The sequence below is a fragment of the Poecilia formosa genome, unplaced genomic scaffold (genome assembly GCF_000485575.1).
Source record: "Poecilia formosa unplaced genomic scaffold, Poecilia_formosa-5.1.2 Scaffold61, whole genome shotgun sequence".
NCBI classification, from domain to species: domain Eukaryota; kingdom Metazoa; phylum Chordata; class Actinopteri; order Cyprinodontiformes; family Poeciliidae; genus Poecilia; species Poecilia formosa.
The window spans coordinates 1,467,074-1,483,275 of NW_006800000.1; the positions used below are offsets into that span (position 1 = coordinate 1,467,074).

General features: G+C 39.9%; 1 protein-coding gene across 1 annotated transcript; it reads left to right on the top strand.

The window, feature by feature from the left end:
- Nucleotides 1-7,522: 7,522 nt before the first annotated feature.
- LOC103139495 (ras-related protein R-Ras2-like) lies at nucleotides 7,523-10,935 on the top strand (the record flags this gene model as incomplete). The annotated part of the gene is made up of 4 exons (XM_007554147.2): nucleotides 7,523-7,670; nucleotides 7,823-7,925; nucleotides 9,800-9,908; nucleotides 10,795-10,935. Coding segments are annotated over 4 exons (483 nt in total), but the record flags the coding sequence as incomplete, so codon positions are not given.
- Between the last annotated feature and the right edge of the window lie 5,267 nt (nucleotides 10,936-16,202).

The following is a 16,202-nucleotide window of genomic DNA, read 5'->3' on the forward strand; positions in this document are numbered from 1 at the left end:
AAGTTTTCCAGACATAGTGTTGATGATGACCAGTTGATCTTTGGACACCAGTCTCAGATTGAGCCAAAGCCCAGTTGGATGCTCATTCAGATGCTGTAGGATGATAGAGAATGGGCTGTTCAGTAGGAAAGCTGATAGATGGAAATGATCAATATTAATAACCTGGTTATGTTGGAGAAACTGGATGTGTATGACTGCAACAAGAGAGGAGTGGGATAAAACTTTCCTTTAAGCGTTGTCAGATGTGATTACAAGAAGTACCTCACCGAAATTATTTTAGCCATAAAACGTAAGGCATCCTATTAGGGAACAAGGTATGCCAACTAGGAGAATATTTCTTAAAGGATTAAATATTACTAGTTTGCTTAGAGTTTTAAAAGGTTGCCCCTTCACCTAATTCTAAGACGCAACATTAATTTTGGTATTAAGAGTTTCAACTTCCTTAAATTGATTGGTCAGCCTCTCACATCGGAACCATCAAGAATAAAACTAACAGAAGATGCCTTACTTCAGTCAGACAGACTTGTTAATGACCTCAGAATCAGCTACATGACTGCTGCATCATTCTGCCATTGCCATGTTTCAGTTTGTGGAAAGGACAGTCTGCCTTTCTGCTCCAACAATGTTTCAGTCTCTTACAAGTCAGCCTTAAATGGCATCTTCTTGGACTCTCCTAATTGGATGTGGAACCAGTTACTACTGAATTACTACTGATAGTGAGCATGTCCAAGGCCTGGAGGAAAAAAAGGTTTAATAGAATCGAATACAGACATTTTATAAAATTAGCAACAAAAATATTTACTGCCCCATTTACCGCAACTCAATCTCAACAAATCTCAAAACTTATTGCTAGTTTTTTTTTTGTTTTTTTTTCTTCCCCCTGTGGTGTCTAATGACTGTTTGAAGGAATCACAATGAGGTGCTGATTGGCCAATCAAAATGGACTTTTGGACCATGTGCATACTTCCATGATTTATATTTTAGTGATGCTTGGAAAAAAAAAATCTTCTTTTTTTCTGTTTGTTTTTGTTTGGATTGTTTTTTAATTAACTAATAATGGCTTGTTTTGAAGAATTTCTTAATTAGCAAAATATGATTATTTATATTCTAGAAATTAGTTGGGTTATCCACATACATTCAGACAAGATGTGAGAATAATATTTTGAGGTCATTAAAACAATATTTTGAAGATTCAGGACAGTATGAGTATAGGATAGAAAGTTGTTGGCTACATCTTAGAGGTGCATTTAAGAGCACTGTGGAAAACTGTTAAAGTCCACAAGCCGCTATGTTCACTAGTAAAAAAAATAGTAAAATATGTAAATTGGTAAGCAGAAAGAAGGCTGTAAAGAAGTCGGGAAGTGTTTTAGATTTATTTTAATCTGCAGATACTCGTAGATGCAGTTTGCCCTATAACTGATGCATTTTAATGCATCTTTTTTATTTAACCTTTAAATATGATTATTTATAAGTGACGTTTTCTGAGTTTTCATCCAGCATTTGAACATGTGTAACTCGCAACTGTGTCCGGGGCCGCTTATTTTCGCTGAGCGTTCCTGCTAATTATGAAAGCACCGTAGGCAGACTCCACTGTCTGCCGCAGGGGCGTGTTTCAGTCGTGTCTGTGATAAATCTGAGATTTAGACTTCTTTGAAGGTAAGGACGTTATTGGGTTGCAGTCAAAAGCGGCGGTTTTAACTAAGTGGGATAACTGACAGGGATGGAAAACGACCTATATTTAGCGCTAGTGAAGCTGTTTGTGCGGGGAGGAAGTGGGTGCACACGAGTGCAAGCGTGATGTGGATTACACGCCTACATATGTCAGTCATTCTTGCTTTCCTCATGGCTGGCAAGCAGAAGTTTTATTTAGTTACAATAACTGCTTTTGTGAAACCTGATTTCCCAATCCTGATATTTGATTTGAGTTTAACGAGCCCATACACAGACACATTGGCTCGATGCCCATTTTTGTTCGTTAAGCTGCTAATACATTCACTAAATCTTGCTAATCTTTAAATGCGTTATTGTTTAGAAAATCTTGTATTTGAACCATTGTTAAGTAAATGTGCTGATGACATCTTGCACTTAGTTTTTAAACTTTTTTATAGAGATGAAAGAAAACTACCATAAACTATAATACAACTTTGTAATCCCCATTAATTCAATTGACATTTAATAATTCCAGCACAAAAGAGTAACCATAACCAACAACCTTTTTTTTTTTTTTTAAGAAAGAAAATAGACTTGTAGAAATATATGTATGCTCTTCTACTGGCATTTTATGAACGGTAGAAGAAGAGTAATCAGAAATAAATTTAAAATAGATAAGGATCTGGTGCCCTGATTACAAAAAAGCCTAACAACTAGGTGATCCATCTGCTGTGAATTTAAAACAAAATTGAGAGTATGTGATATCCAAGTGCCATGTTCGGATTTCTGTTGGTGGGTGGGGTCGGAGAACATGTCATCTGTGACATCATGTGCTACCCGAGGGCTCGGCCGGGCCAGCAGTCTGCTCCAGAGGTGGAGTTTCCTTCCTGCAAAGCAGACCGGGACCCAAGTGTAGCCTGACCCACCTTCCCACTGACATCTAAATTGTAACATGGTTTGCTGCAACTATTCCCCCTCTTCCCCCCCAGTCTTATTTTTTGTGTGCCTTTGTTGCTTTTTTTGTTCTTGCTCATACATTTGCGTTTTAGTTTGTACTAAGGTGATTGAACTTTACCTTGACTTTGCTGCTGCTAGCAAGAGGAGAAATCTCAAAGATAATAATTATGGGTTTACGAATGCACATACCAAACCTGTTCTTCCTTGCTCCGGCCTGGTTCTAGCCTAGTTATTCAGTTACAGGTTTGTTTCACTGTTGGCAGAGTTCAAGTAGATGTGTGATTGTGACTGTGATTGCTTCCTCAGTTTGAATGCCAGTTAAGCTTGTCTATGTATTTATTGTTGGTGGATTGTTCCTTTTTCTTCAACAAGAGGGAATTTGGTTCTGTGAATTTTTAATCTCATCACACTGTCCAGTGTATTCCTGAAAATGTGTTCAGAAAATCTGTCTGCCTCACTGGTATGTGCATGTGATGCATTCTTACAGATTACTAAGAGAACTCTAATGTCATCTGGTTCAGTTGCAAGTATGCGAAACAGAAAAAAAAAAAAAAAAAAAACGTTTTCAATTGTGTTTTTATTAGATCTAGATGCTCCACTGGAGGAATGAACTTAAGTAGGCGTTGGTTGGTGTCAGATTTTCATTGATAACATCAAGTAAAAGTGTCATGGTGTCACAATATCATGGTATTACCACAAAATTAAAAGAGAAGAAGAAAAACGCGGTTTAGCTGCTGTTATTTAAAGCCAACAAAGCAATAGCTATTTCAGCTGGTGCAACAGCAAATAATCACAACTTTAAAATTGTTCTAGAGCATCCTCCTTATTTATTTTATTTCATCATATTTTTTTGTCAACTAAGTTGGCTGGGACTGACATGGAAACACAAATTGAATTCTTTGCACATCACTTCATTCAGTATCAGCATTTGTTTTTCTTCCTGTTGAACATGTCGCTGTCTAAAACTTACTTCTTGTTTTTTTTTAAATATACCAGGTTAGATTTGTAGCCAAATGAGACTTTATAGGTCAAATTAACTGGATTTGATTCAAACTGGCATTTCTCACTCGGTTATCGGTAGACTTTTCGAGTCACGTTTGCCTCTCCAAGCCCATCGCTGCCCAGCTGAAACCCCATCCAGGCTGGACTCCGGCCCTTGATATCGCTAGCTCCGATGCAGCCAGCGATGCAGAAACAGTGTCATCTATTAGGAGAAAAGAGACAATCGCTTTGGTTGGAGCAGGAAGCTACAGCTAAACTAGCCAAACACGCAGAGGTGTGGGGAAGGGAGGACTGAGGAGGCCAGAGAAATGTTCAGCTCCGTCCAGGGAGAAAAATATGATCAAGAGGTTAAAAGAAGACCTCGTCATAAGAGGTTAGACACTAATATTACAGGTAGCAGAGTTGTATAGATAATGATTAAAGAGAATTTGTGAGAATGTTATGGATTTTCTCCCCCCCCCTCTTTTTGTCTCTGACCTGTCAGCTCTGAAGGCACACTAGCAGTGCAGTACGGTGCATTTAAAGATGCAAAGTAACACTGCTGAATTATTGAACAGCAATGAATGGATGCGACGCAGGCGAGCGTACTTACAGGCAGCAGAGACGCCAGGAGAATGCGACGGAGAGAATCTCTGCACCTCGTGCAACAACAGAGTCGCAAATAGCGTGGGAGAAGCAATCAATATGCAGTTTTTGCTAGCGACTACAAATGAATAAAAACAACCCAGTAATTAAATTAGAATTTAACTAAGATATTAATACACCTGTAATTACTGTGAAACTTCCTCAATTTAGTTAATTTACATAAGCTAAAGAGTTGTGATTTCAAATGTTGCAAAAATAGCTTTTGTTTCTCCGAGTTGATTTCAAGTTTGCAGTCAACATCGAGGTCAACGCAAACTCTTCTTCATGCAGCAAACAACAGTGTTATAAATACTATAAATATTTAAAGTCTTTCGTGTTTAATGTTGGCTCGGTGAACCATTATGTACCGCTAGGCTTCAAGAAAGAACCTCCCGCCCCTTTCTTAATTTGCTGCTTGCTGAGGACCACAAACTAAGACACTGTTGACTAAAAATATTTAGTCAACAAAGTATTCAAAATCAACCTATTTCTATAAATGAACAGCGCAAGGTTAGAAGAATCTCAAAAATGCATTTGGTATTGGATATCTGTGATATGTGGAGCTCAGTGGTGGTAGTATTATGCCTTGCCCGTCCTTCGCTGCGAGATCTGCATCAGAACATCTGCTCGTCAATTGCATCAGCAAATTCAAGTGGGCAGACATGTAGGGACGTCTGTCTGACAGCGAAATCCCCGCAGAAAGTAGGTCACACAGTGAGACAGCCACAGCGTTTGCTGTAATGGGGGCTTAAAATGGAATCATTGTGAAGGTACAAGACGTCTCGGGCAGGGAGAATTATTTTAGAAGGACTTGTAATTACCAGAGTGTAAACGTGCCAACAGCTTTAGGGCTGATGTTGTTCTGCACCAGCTCTTTCAAGCTCAATTGCATTTGATGTCTAATATTATTGTAACTTATCCCCAAATTCACCTAAATGGAATCTCTGACACCATGAAGTAGACCAGACGATCTCAAAAGGTAGATGCATCAAGCTCTGACGCAAAGACATTCAAGAACGCATCAGAAACAAATTCATTCTCAAGTCTTTGGACTGAAGCACAGCTGGAGGAAATTATCAACAAATGGGGAGAAAGCAGCTGAACCATCTAATGAAGTTGACCTAGTAATGCCCTATTCAAAGTGGATGGAGACTTAAATTTGATTGATTTAAGTGGCACGACCTTAAGCAGGTTGTTCAGGGTTGAAAACTCTCCAGCAGTTCCTCTCCAGCAGAGAGGAGTGGGCCACAATTCTACCACAGTGATGGAGACGAGTCGCTGCTAGTTACTGCAAAATCGCTTATTAGATTTGGTGGAGCAAAGACGTTTTAACATCGGGCCACGTTGAAGCGGATAGTCCTTTAAATACGCATTTAACATCTGTATTTTATATTAGCTCGTCTTATCTTTGTCTCAAGTTAAAATGAGTTTGATCTGAAACATTTGTCTGGAAAAAAATTCTAAAAGCGGAGATATTCAGGGAGGCAAACTTTGACACTATATTTTCTACGAAAATATAAAGTTGATTTACTGCTAAATTTAGGCATGTTGCCTTTTTTTTTTTTTTTTTCCCTTGTTTCAATCTGCCTCACCCGTTTTCAGGATCATCAAAGATTTGTTGCCCTGCAAACACAGGGGCAGGCTGTTTCTTGTCTCCTCGGCTTCTGAATAGCACCAAATAAGCATCCTGCTGCCTCTGTTGTAAAACATCACACAGTTTCTCTACACAGACAACTGGAGTGTGACTGGGGGAAGTTTAATTTGACTCCTCTTTGGACCCGAGTGTGAATTGTGTCTGGATTTCTTTTTACGTTTTACGCCCTGATTGCTCCCCGGGTCTTCGGGTGTTGGTTTGACATTCCCTGAGCACTCCCTTCAGCTGTCACCACTTAACAAGTCCCCGAGGGGAGCGAGAACAACAAAACACGGGAAAAATGTAAAAAATGTGTGACTCCTCCTTCTTCGTGTCCTCGTCCCTGCTGTCCGGCCCCACCCTTTCAGCTGAGGTTACTACAAGACCAGATACTGGCCCCAAATTGGAAGAATCAGGCAGGCTGTGTGGCTTTTGAAGCTCGGCAAACCGTTTTGTAAATGTGTTATTTGCTTAAAACCAGCATGTGGTAGTGGGGGGCGGGAGGGAAGCAGAGCGTGTGGTTGTTGTGTAGCAGAATATTTAGTTCACTGTTTTTTGTTTTGTTTTTTTTTTGCAGGTGGCTACAGACGGTATGTTTACCTTCTGCCTGGAGAGATCCAGGAAAGGTAGAGGTCAGCGAGGCTGTCTGTGCTGTTTTAACCCAAAACACAAGCATAGTGTGGCTGTTTATTCCCACGTCTGCCCGTTCTGAAGCCAGCCATGCAGACATCCATGTGAACAGTCATTCTAAGCTGCATTAGTTGAAATAACAGAATTATGTCTGCTTGGAGCAGAAGAATAGAAGCTCAGAACAAAGATCTGCTCATCTGATAACTATAACTGTATGTTGGTGGGAACAAACCCAGTGCACTCCTCAGAAATCAGACGTTTAGGTTCCAAAAGTACAAAACCAGAGGGTAGGACAGTTGAAACGTGGTGAAATTACATCAGAATAGCGTCAGAAAATGTATTTAGTAAAGAGATCCAGTTCTCAAAAAGCAAACCTCTGATGCTATGTAGGTTCCTTACGCACAGATTAAATCAGGTAATAAAGGCTTGCAGTTAATGACAACCCATGATTCAGTTCCTCCATATCTTTATGACCATCATTCAGATCGCTGACTTGACCGTAAGAAGTGATTGATATCGTGCTTCTTATCAATGCTTCAGAAGCTGGCTGTTCAGTGTGCTGTGTGGGAGCATGTTATCGGAAAGTTGAATGGAAGAAAAAAGTGAGGTAGAGATAATGGTGCGCAATCAACATGGATAACTGGAGGCTTAGGAGGGTTGTAAATATTTAAGGATTTGGGGGAGAGTCACAAGTCTGGGCTGTGGTTGGAGTCACTGATTCAGTCATTTATGCAAAAAGAGCCTCTGGACAATGTAGTGAGTAAATATCTTATACAATACATGGGGATACTTTATAGTTGGCTGACAGTTCTGTATTAAATATTTGTTTTTAATGGACCTATGCACAATTTTTGAGAAAATTAGTTTTTTTGTTGTTGTTTTTTTATTAGCTGTAAACCAAAGCCATAAAAATGAACCGGAATAAAAAAAAAAAATCAATAATATCGACTTGCTGAAAAAACTAAACATTCTGACGTTGTAATTTATTGAGAATCATCTGCGATGTCAACTGGATTTAAATAATCATGTCGTCTGTTTTGTCCTCTCCTCTCTCTCTCTTTCTCTCTCTGTCTCTCTCTCATGCAGTCATACTTTGTCACCGACTATGATCCTACGATCGAAGACTCTTACACCAAGCAGTGCGTGATTGATGAAAGGCCGGCCAGGCTGGACAGTAAGTGCAGAACAAACACGGCCAGAGTAAATGCAAAGACGCACATTTTCGACCGCTTGCTCGTTTCTGTTTTGTTTTTGCCTCGTCTGATGAGGCGCTGGTTCTGAGCGGTGTATTCTGCTAATGTGTGTGCACGTGTTGCCGCTGTGCAGTCCTCGACACGGCTGGACAGGAAGAGTTCGGAGCCATGCGAGAACAATACATGAGGACAGGGGAGGGCTTCCTGCTCGTCTTCTCAGTCACTGACAGAGGAAGGTAGGTGACAGTTTTCACTTTGAGCAAGCACACGCACACTTTTTTTTTTTTTGTAAAGCGCTGTGTGCTTTCCACATCTGCACACTCTTTCCACTACAAGAACCATGAATTTGGCATCGACACCAACTTTTGCTGCTCCGGCTTCCGGACCTCGCTGTTGTTCTTGTTGTCATTCGCTTTTGTTCTCGACACTTCCTGTCCTCGCCCTGCTCTCGTTTAATTCACCTACACACTTACCTTAGACTTCTATTAAAAGCCTGCCTACTGCTTAAACAATAGCATGTGTGCGCAGATGCATGGAAACAAATTCATGTACAGGGAAAGACTCGGGAGTCAGTTTGCTCTTTGTTTTCTTTTTTTGCACCCTCATAAAGTTGTGGAGAAAAAAAACTTAGGATTAATTATTTTACTGCTAAAAATTTTACTTGAATACATTTACTTGAAGGGAGAGTCACATCAGAATTGTTTTATTGTATTTTTACCAAATCAAATCAAGTCAGATTTTATTTTTACTAAATATACCCCAGAAAAACAGGAAGTCACAATCCTTATTAGGTCCTTATTATATTTGTTAATGATGGGGATTTTCTTTTCCTGTAAATAATTATAATCAAATTAAATCTTGTAGTTCTCTTGATGGTTCTGTTGGACCTGACTCCACTTCAATAAAACATAAACATACATTTAGGCTTCTTGCACGTTTATCGTACCAGGGGTCCTAATAAATTTGGCCGGCGCTGTATGCACTCAAAACATGCGTGTATGTATATACTGACAACACTGTCAGGCACAAACGGTCCCCTTAAAAGCCTCACGCGGTTGTTGCTAAACTTTGTTTCAGGCGCCTTCATTTTAAGCTGCTTTGAAATCAGGTCGCCGAAGATACAAAGCGCATCATATTGAAACCGTCATTCTCACCCCCTGCCTGGTTTGGCAAGGAGCAGGTGGGTTTGAAACGAAAGCAATAACTTATTCCACCTGCTGCTTTGTTGCACATGTGACAGCTGTGACTCCGATGCGTGTGTTTACGCTGCCACCGCACGAGCTCGGGCAGCATTAATGAGGCGAAAGGAGGAAACAGGCTGCAAAACGCACACGGCCAAACTGTTTTCAGGTGAATCCTTCATGCACGACATGCTCTGTTTAGAGGGGCTTTAATTACTGTCTAGACTAGATCAGGTAAAAAAAAAAAAAAAAAAAAAAAAAAAAAGAAGAGTTTCTACTTGTTCAGGATTTGGATTTAAATTTTTTCTTTTTCATTTCTTTCTTTTATTTTCTCGCTGCCCATCCCTTGTGTCATGTCTGCTGCACAGCAGCACAGTAAGCTGCATTCCCTTGTTCCCACCCTAAGCCCCCTCCCAATGTTTATGTTGTAAACAGTCTTTCCTTCCTCCATTTATATTAGTCAAGTCTTACCAGATTTACTATGTGCTCAACACGACTGGAATGCCGTCTCGGCTTTGTGGTTACATTCTGCCTCTTTGCTCTTCTTTTTCTTTTTTTTCTTTTTTTTTCCCCTCCCAGACTGACATTTTTATTTGCTGTAAAGTTGAAAGCCTGCCATCACATGCCATCTGTATTATAGTGGGGCAACAGTCGGGTCAGGCAGAGGGAGGCAAAGCCTCGGATAAAAATATTTTGCACTGCTGTAATAGTCAGGCAGACTCCCCCCCCACCCCCCAGTCTCAACTGGCATGTTTAACCCTGCACAGATAACCCCACATTCATGTTCGACGGTTTTGTTCGTGTGTCTACATGTGTGTGGGTGGGGATGCTTCTTTTCTTTTTTTCTTTTTTTTTAATTGTTGCATTGTTAGGAGATGAATGTATGCCTTTTTACACACATGTAACGGTCCTCGCCATCTGATTTGCAGCTTTGAAGAAATCTACAAATTCCAAAGACAGATTCTGCGAGTCAAAGACAGAGATGAATTCCCCATGATCCTCGTAGGCAACAAGGCAGATCTGGAGCTGCAGAGACAAGTAAGTCCAACAGGTTGGAGAGATCTGAACCCGCCTACGGACGAAACACACACGTGCTTTTTATCATCCGAGGAGATGTGGCTTGAGGGATTCGGATTTGCAGGCTTTCGAGCATGAGTGTTGCAGCTGCAAGCTTGGTTTAGAGATGCAACAGGATGTTGAGAGATTCTGTTGACACTCTAGTGTCAGGAAGGGAGGACTGATGAAGAAGGGGGTGTGATGAAATGATGAATCTTCTCCCTTTTGGTATTCTGCCAATCATCATCTCTTCTGGTGAATCCACACCACCCCCTGTTGGTTAAAAAGAGTGTGGCTGCCAGATTTTTATCCATTTCTAAATACTGAAACTGCACCAATCAGCAGGCAGGAGAGAAAATTAAGGCAATTTTCCCTCGATCTGCGCTGATTGCTAATCCCTATTCAGTAAATTTATGAACACTAAGAAATCCCACCCTGCATAAACCTAAAGCCTGTTCTTTATTGCATTTATTTTGTGTTAATTTTTTTGTAAAACTAAATAAAACCTAGGTATATGATTTGACGCATAAATGTGGGTAATACTGTAGTTGCTTCATTTGCAGTTTGAATTCATACCCACCTACTGCCATCTTATAACCTGCGTCCCATTTTTCTATTTATATAATACACATTTGTAATAAAAAACTCACATAAATATCTGTTTTTCGGACATTACAATATAAAGGTGGCTCTAAAGAATGCTCACATACAAGTTAGTCAAGTTAACAATTGGCAACACTAACTAAAATCAGCTTTTTATTCACATTTGTAGATGTTTTGTTGAACTATTTGGTTGTCTGAGGAGTCTGTAATATTTATTTTGAGGATTTTTTGTCGATTCAATCTTCTGCTCTACCTCTCACCCCAGGTAACCCAGGAAGAGGGCCAGCAGCTGGCCAGACAGCTAAAAGTCACATATATGGAGGCTTCAGCTAAAATCCGTATGAACGTAGACCAGGCTTTTCACGAGCTGGTTAGGGTAATCAGGTAAGTTGACACTTCTTCTTCCAGTACTATTGATGCAGAGGTCAATGGAGGTTTAGTTCACGGTCCTCTAGTGGTCAGTCAAAATTTACAGGGCTCTCCAAGCTCATTTATACCCTTTGTAAAGGCCTACATAAAGGACGAAAATTAATCCTTGACTGTAAAATCTACGAAAAATCCAACCTTAACATTTTTCATTCATACTTCATCTCAGGCACCTTATGGTGGAAAGTCTTTGATGCTTTTTGAACAACCAGGAAATATTCAATAAAAACCAGCAGATCAGCTTTTTTATCAGCTCTTTCAGCTGAATAGTTGTGTAAAACAAGTGACCAAAACTTGGTCACAACATCAACCAAATCCTGAAATTTATCCAACCATGCGGCCTCTGAGTGTCCACACCTGATGNATATTTTGAGGTCATTAAAACAATATTTTGAAGATTCAGGACAGTATGAGTATAGGATAGAAAGTTGTTGGCTACATCTTAGAGGTGCATTTAAGAGCACTGTGGAAAACTGTTAAAGTCCACAAGCTGCTATGTTCACTAGTAAAAAAATAGTAAAATATGTAAATTGGTAAGCCGAAAGAAGGCAGTAAAGAAGTCAGGAAGTGTTTAGATTTATTTTAATCTGCAGATACTAGTAGATGCAGTTTGCCCTTTAACTGATGTATTTTAATGCATTTTTTTTATTTAACCTTTAAATATTATTATTTATAAGTGAAGTTTTCTGAGTTTTCATCCAGCATTTGAACATGTGTAACTCGCAACTGTGTCCGGGGCTGCTTATTTTAGCTGAGCATTCCTGCTAATTATGAAAGCACCGTAGGCAGACTCCACTGTCTGCCGTAGGGGCGTGTTTCAGTCGTGTCTGTGATAAATCTGAGATTTAGACTTCTTTGAAGGTAAGGACGTTATTGGGTTGCAGTCAAAAGCGGTGGTTTTAACTAAGTGGGATAACTGACAGGGATGGAAAACGACCTATATTTAGCGCTAGTGAAGCTGTTTGTGCGGGGAGGAAGTGGGTGCACACGAGTGCAAGCGTGATGTGGATTACACGCCTACATATGTCAGTCATTCTTGCTTTCCTCATGGCTGGCAAGCAGAAGTTTTATTTAGTTACAATAACTGCTTTTGTGAAACCTGATTTCCCAATCCTGATATTTGATTTGAGTTTAACGAGCCCATACACAGACACATTGGCTCGATGCCCATTTTTGTTCGTTAAGCTGCTAATACATTCACTAAATCTTGCTAATCTTTAAATGCGTTATTGTTTAGAAAATCTTGTATTTGAACCATTGTTAAGTAAATGTGCTGATGACATCTTGCACTTAGTTTTTCAATTTTTTATAGAGATGAAAGAAAACTACCATAAACTATAATACAACTTTGTAATCCCCATTAATTCAATTGACATTTAATAATTCCAGCACAAAAGAGTAACCATAACCAACAACCTTTTTTTTTTTTTTTAAGAAAGAAAATAGACTTGTAGAAATATATGTATGCTCTTCTACTGGCATTTTATGAACGGTAGAAGAAGAGTAATCAGAAATAAATTTAAAATAGATAAGGATCTGGTGCCCTGATTACAAAAAAGCCTAACAACTAGGTGATCCATCTGCTGTGAATTTAAAACAAAATTGAGAGTATGTGATATCCAAGTGCCATGTTCGGATTTCTGTTGGTGGGTGGGGTCGGAGAACATGTCATCTGTGACATCATGTGCTACCCGAGGGCTCGGCCGGGCCAGCAGTCTGCTCCAGAGGTGGAGTTTCCTTCCTGCAAAGCAGACCGGGACCCAAGTGTAGCCTGACCCACCTTCCCACTGACATCTAAATTGTAACATGGTTTGCTGCAACTATTCCCCCTCTTCCCCCCCAGTCTTATTTTTTGTGTGCCTTTGTTGCTTTTTTTGTTCTTGCTCATACATTTGCGTTTTGCGTTTTAGTTTGTACTAAGGTGATTGAACTTTACCTTGACTTTGCTGCTGCTAGCAAGAGGAGAAATCTCAAAGATAATAATTATGGGTTTATGAATGCACATACAAACCTGTTCTTCCTTGCTCCGGCCTGGTTCTAGCCTAGTTATTCAGTTACAGGTTTGTTTCACTGTTGGCAGAGTTCAAGTAGATGTGTGATTGTGACTGTGATTGCTTCCTCAGTTTGAATGCCAGTTAAGCTTGTCTATGTATTTATTGTTGGTGGATTGTTCCTTTTTCTTCAACAAGAGGGAATTTGGTTCTGTGAATTTTTAATCTCATCACACTGTCCAGTGTATTCCTGAAAATGTGTTCAGAAAATCTGTCTGCCTCACTGGTATGTGCATGTGATGCATTCTTACAGATTACTAAGAGAACTCTAATGTCATCTGGTTCAGTTGCAAGTATGCGAAACAGAAAAAAAAAAAAAAAAAAAACGTTTTCAATTGTGTTTTTATTAGATCTAGATGCTCCACTGGAGGAATGAACTTAAGTAGGCGTTGGTTGGTGTCAGATTTTCATTGATAACATCAAGTAAAAGTGTCATGGTGTCACAATATCATGGTATTACCACAAAATTAAAAGAGAAGAAGAAAAACGCGGTTTAGCTGCTGTTATTTAAAGCCAACAAAGCAATAGCTATTTCAGCTGGTGCAACAGCAAATAATCACAACTTTAAAATTGTTCTAGAGCATCCTCCTTATTTATTTTATTTCATCATATTTTTTTGTCAACTAAGTTGGCTGGGACTGACATGGAAACACAAATTGAATTCTTTGCACATCACTTCATTCAGTATCAGCATTTGTTTTTCTTCCTGTTGAACATGTCGCTGTCTAAAACTTACTTCTTGTTTTTTTTTAAATATACCAGGTTAGATTTGTAGCCAAATGAGACTTTATAGGTCAAATTAACTGGATTTGATTCAAACTGGCATTTCTCACTCGGTTATCGGTAGACTTTTCGAGTCACGTTTGCCTCTCCAAGCCCATCGCTGCCCAGCTGAAACCCCATCCAGGCTGGACTCCGGCCCTTGATATCGCTAGCTCCGATGCAGCCAGCGATGCAGAAACAGTGTCATCTATTAGGAGAAAAGAGACAATCGCTTTGGTTGGAGCAGGAAGCTACAGCTAAACTAGCCAAACACGCAGAGGTGTGGGGAAGGGAGGACTGAGGAGGCCAGAGAAATGTTCAGCTCCGTCCAGGGAGAAAAATATGATCAAGAGGTTAAAAGAAGACCTCGTCATAAGAGGTTAGACACTAATATTACAGGTAGCAGAGTTGTATAGATAATGATTAAAGAGAATTTGTGAGAATGTTATGGATTTTCTCCCCCCCCCTCTTTTTGTCTCTGACCTGTCAGCTCTGAAGGCACACTAGCAGTGCAGTACGGTGCATTTAAAGATGCAAAGTAACACTGCTGAATTATTGAACAGCAATGAATGGATGCGACGCAGGCGAGCGTACTTACAGGCAGCAGAGACGCCAGGAGAATGCGACGGAGAGAATCTCTGCACCTCGTGCAACAACAGAGTCGCAAATAGCGTGGGAGAAGCAATCAATATGCAGTTTTTGCTAGCGACTACAAATGAATAAAAACAACCCAGTAATTAAATTAGAATTTAACTAAGATATTAATACACCTGTAATTACTGTGAAACTTCCTCAATTTAGTTAATTTACATAAGCTAAAGAGTTGTGATTTCAAATGTTGCAAAAATAGCTTTTGTTTCTCCGAGTTGATTTCAAGTTTGCAGTCAACATCGAGGTCAACGCAAACTCTTCTTCATGCAGCAAACAACAGTGTTATAAATACTATAAATATTTAAAGTCTTTCGTGTTTAATGTTGGCTCGGTGAACCATTATGTACCGCTAGGCTTCAAGAAAGAACCTCCCGCCCCTTTCTTAATTTGCTGCTTGCTGAGGACCACAAACTAAGACACTGTTGACTAAAAATATTTAGTCAACAAAGTATTCAAAATCAACCTATTTCTATAAATGAACAGCGCAAGGTTAGAAGAATCTCAAAAATGCATTTGGTATTGGATATCTGTGATATGTGGAGCTCAGTGGTGGTAGTATTATGCCTTGCCCGTCCTTCGCTGCGAGATCTGCATCAGAACATCTGCTCGTCAATTGCATCAGCAAATTCAAGTGGGCAGACATGTAGGGACGTCTGTCTGACAGCGAAATCCCCGCAGAAAGTAGGTCACACAGTGAGACAGCCACAGCGTTTGCTGTAATGGGGGCTTAAAATGGAATCATTGTGAAGGTACAAGACGTCTCGGGCAGGGAGAATTATTTTAGAAGGACTTGTAATTACCAGAGTGTAAACGTGCCAACAGCTTTAGGGCTGATGTTGTTCTGCACCAGCTCTTTCAAGCTCAATTGCATTTGATGTCTAATATTATTGTAACTTATCCCCAAATTCACCTAAATGGAATCTCTGACACCATGAAGTAGACCAGACGATCTCAAAAGGTAGATGCATCAAGCTCTGACGCAAAGACATTCAAGAACGCATCAGAAACAAATTCATTCTCAAGTCTTTGGACTGAAGCACAGCTGGAGGAAATTATCAACAAATGGGGAGAAAGCAGCTGAACCATCTAATGAAGTTGACCTAGTAATGCCCTATTCAAAGTGGATGGAGACTTAAATTTGATTGATTTAAGTGGCACGACCTTAAGCAGGTTGTTCAGGGTTGAAAACTCTCCAGCAGTTCCTCTCCAGCAGAGAGGAGTGGGCCACAATTCTACCACAGTGATGGAGACGAGTCGCTGCTAGTTACTGCAAAATCGCTTATTAGATTTGGTGGAGCAAAGACGTTTTAACATCGGGCCACGTTGAAGCGGATAGTCCTTTAAATACGCATTTAACATCTGTATTTTATATTAGCTCGTCTTATCTTTGTCTCAAGTTAAAATGAGTTTGATCTGAAACATTTGTCTGGAAAAAAATTCTAAAAGCGGAGATATTCAGGGAGGCAAACTTTGACACTATATTTTCTACGAAAATATAAAGTTGATTTACTGCTAAATTTAGGCATGTTGCCTTTTTTTTTTTTTTTTTCCCTTGTTTCAATCTGCCTCACCCGTTTTCAGGATCATCAAAGATTTGTTGCCCTGCAAACACAGGGGCAGGCTGTTTCTTGTCTCCTCGGCTTCTGAATAGCACCAAATAAGCATCCTGCTGCCTCTGTTGTAAAACATCACACAGTTTCTCTACACAGACAACTGGAGTGTGACTGGGGGAAGTTTAATTTGACTCCTCTTTGGACCCGAGTGTGAATTGTGTCTGGATTTC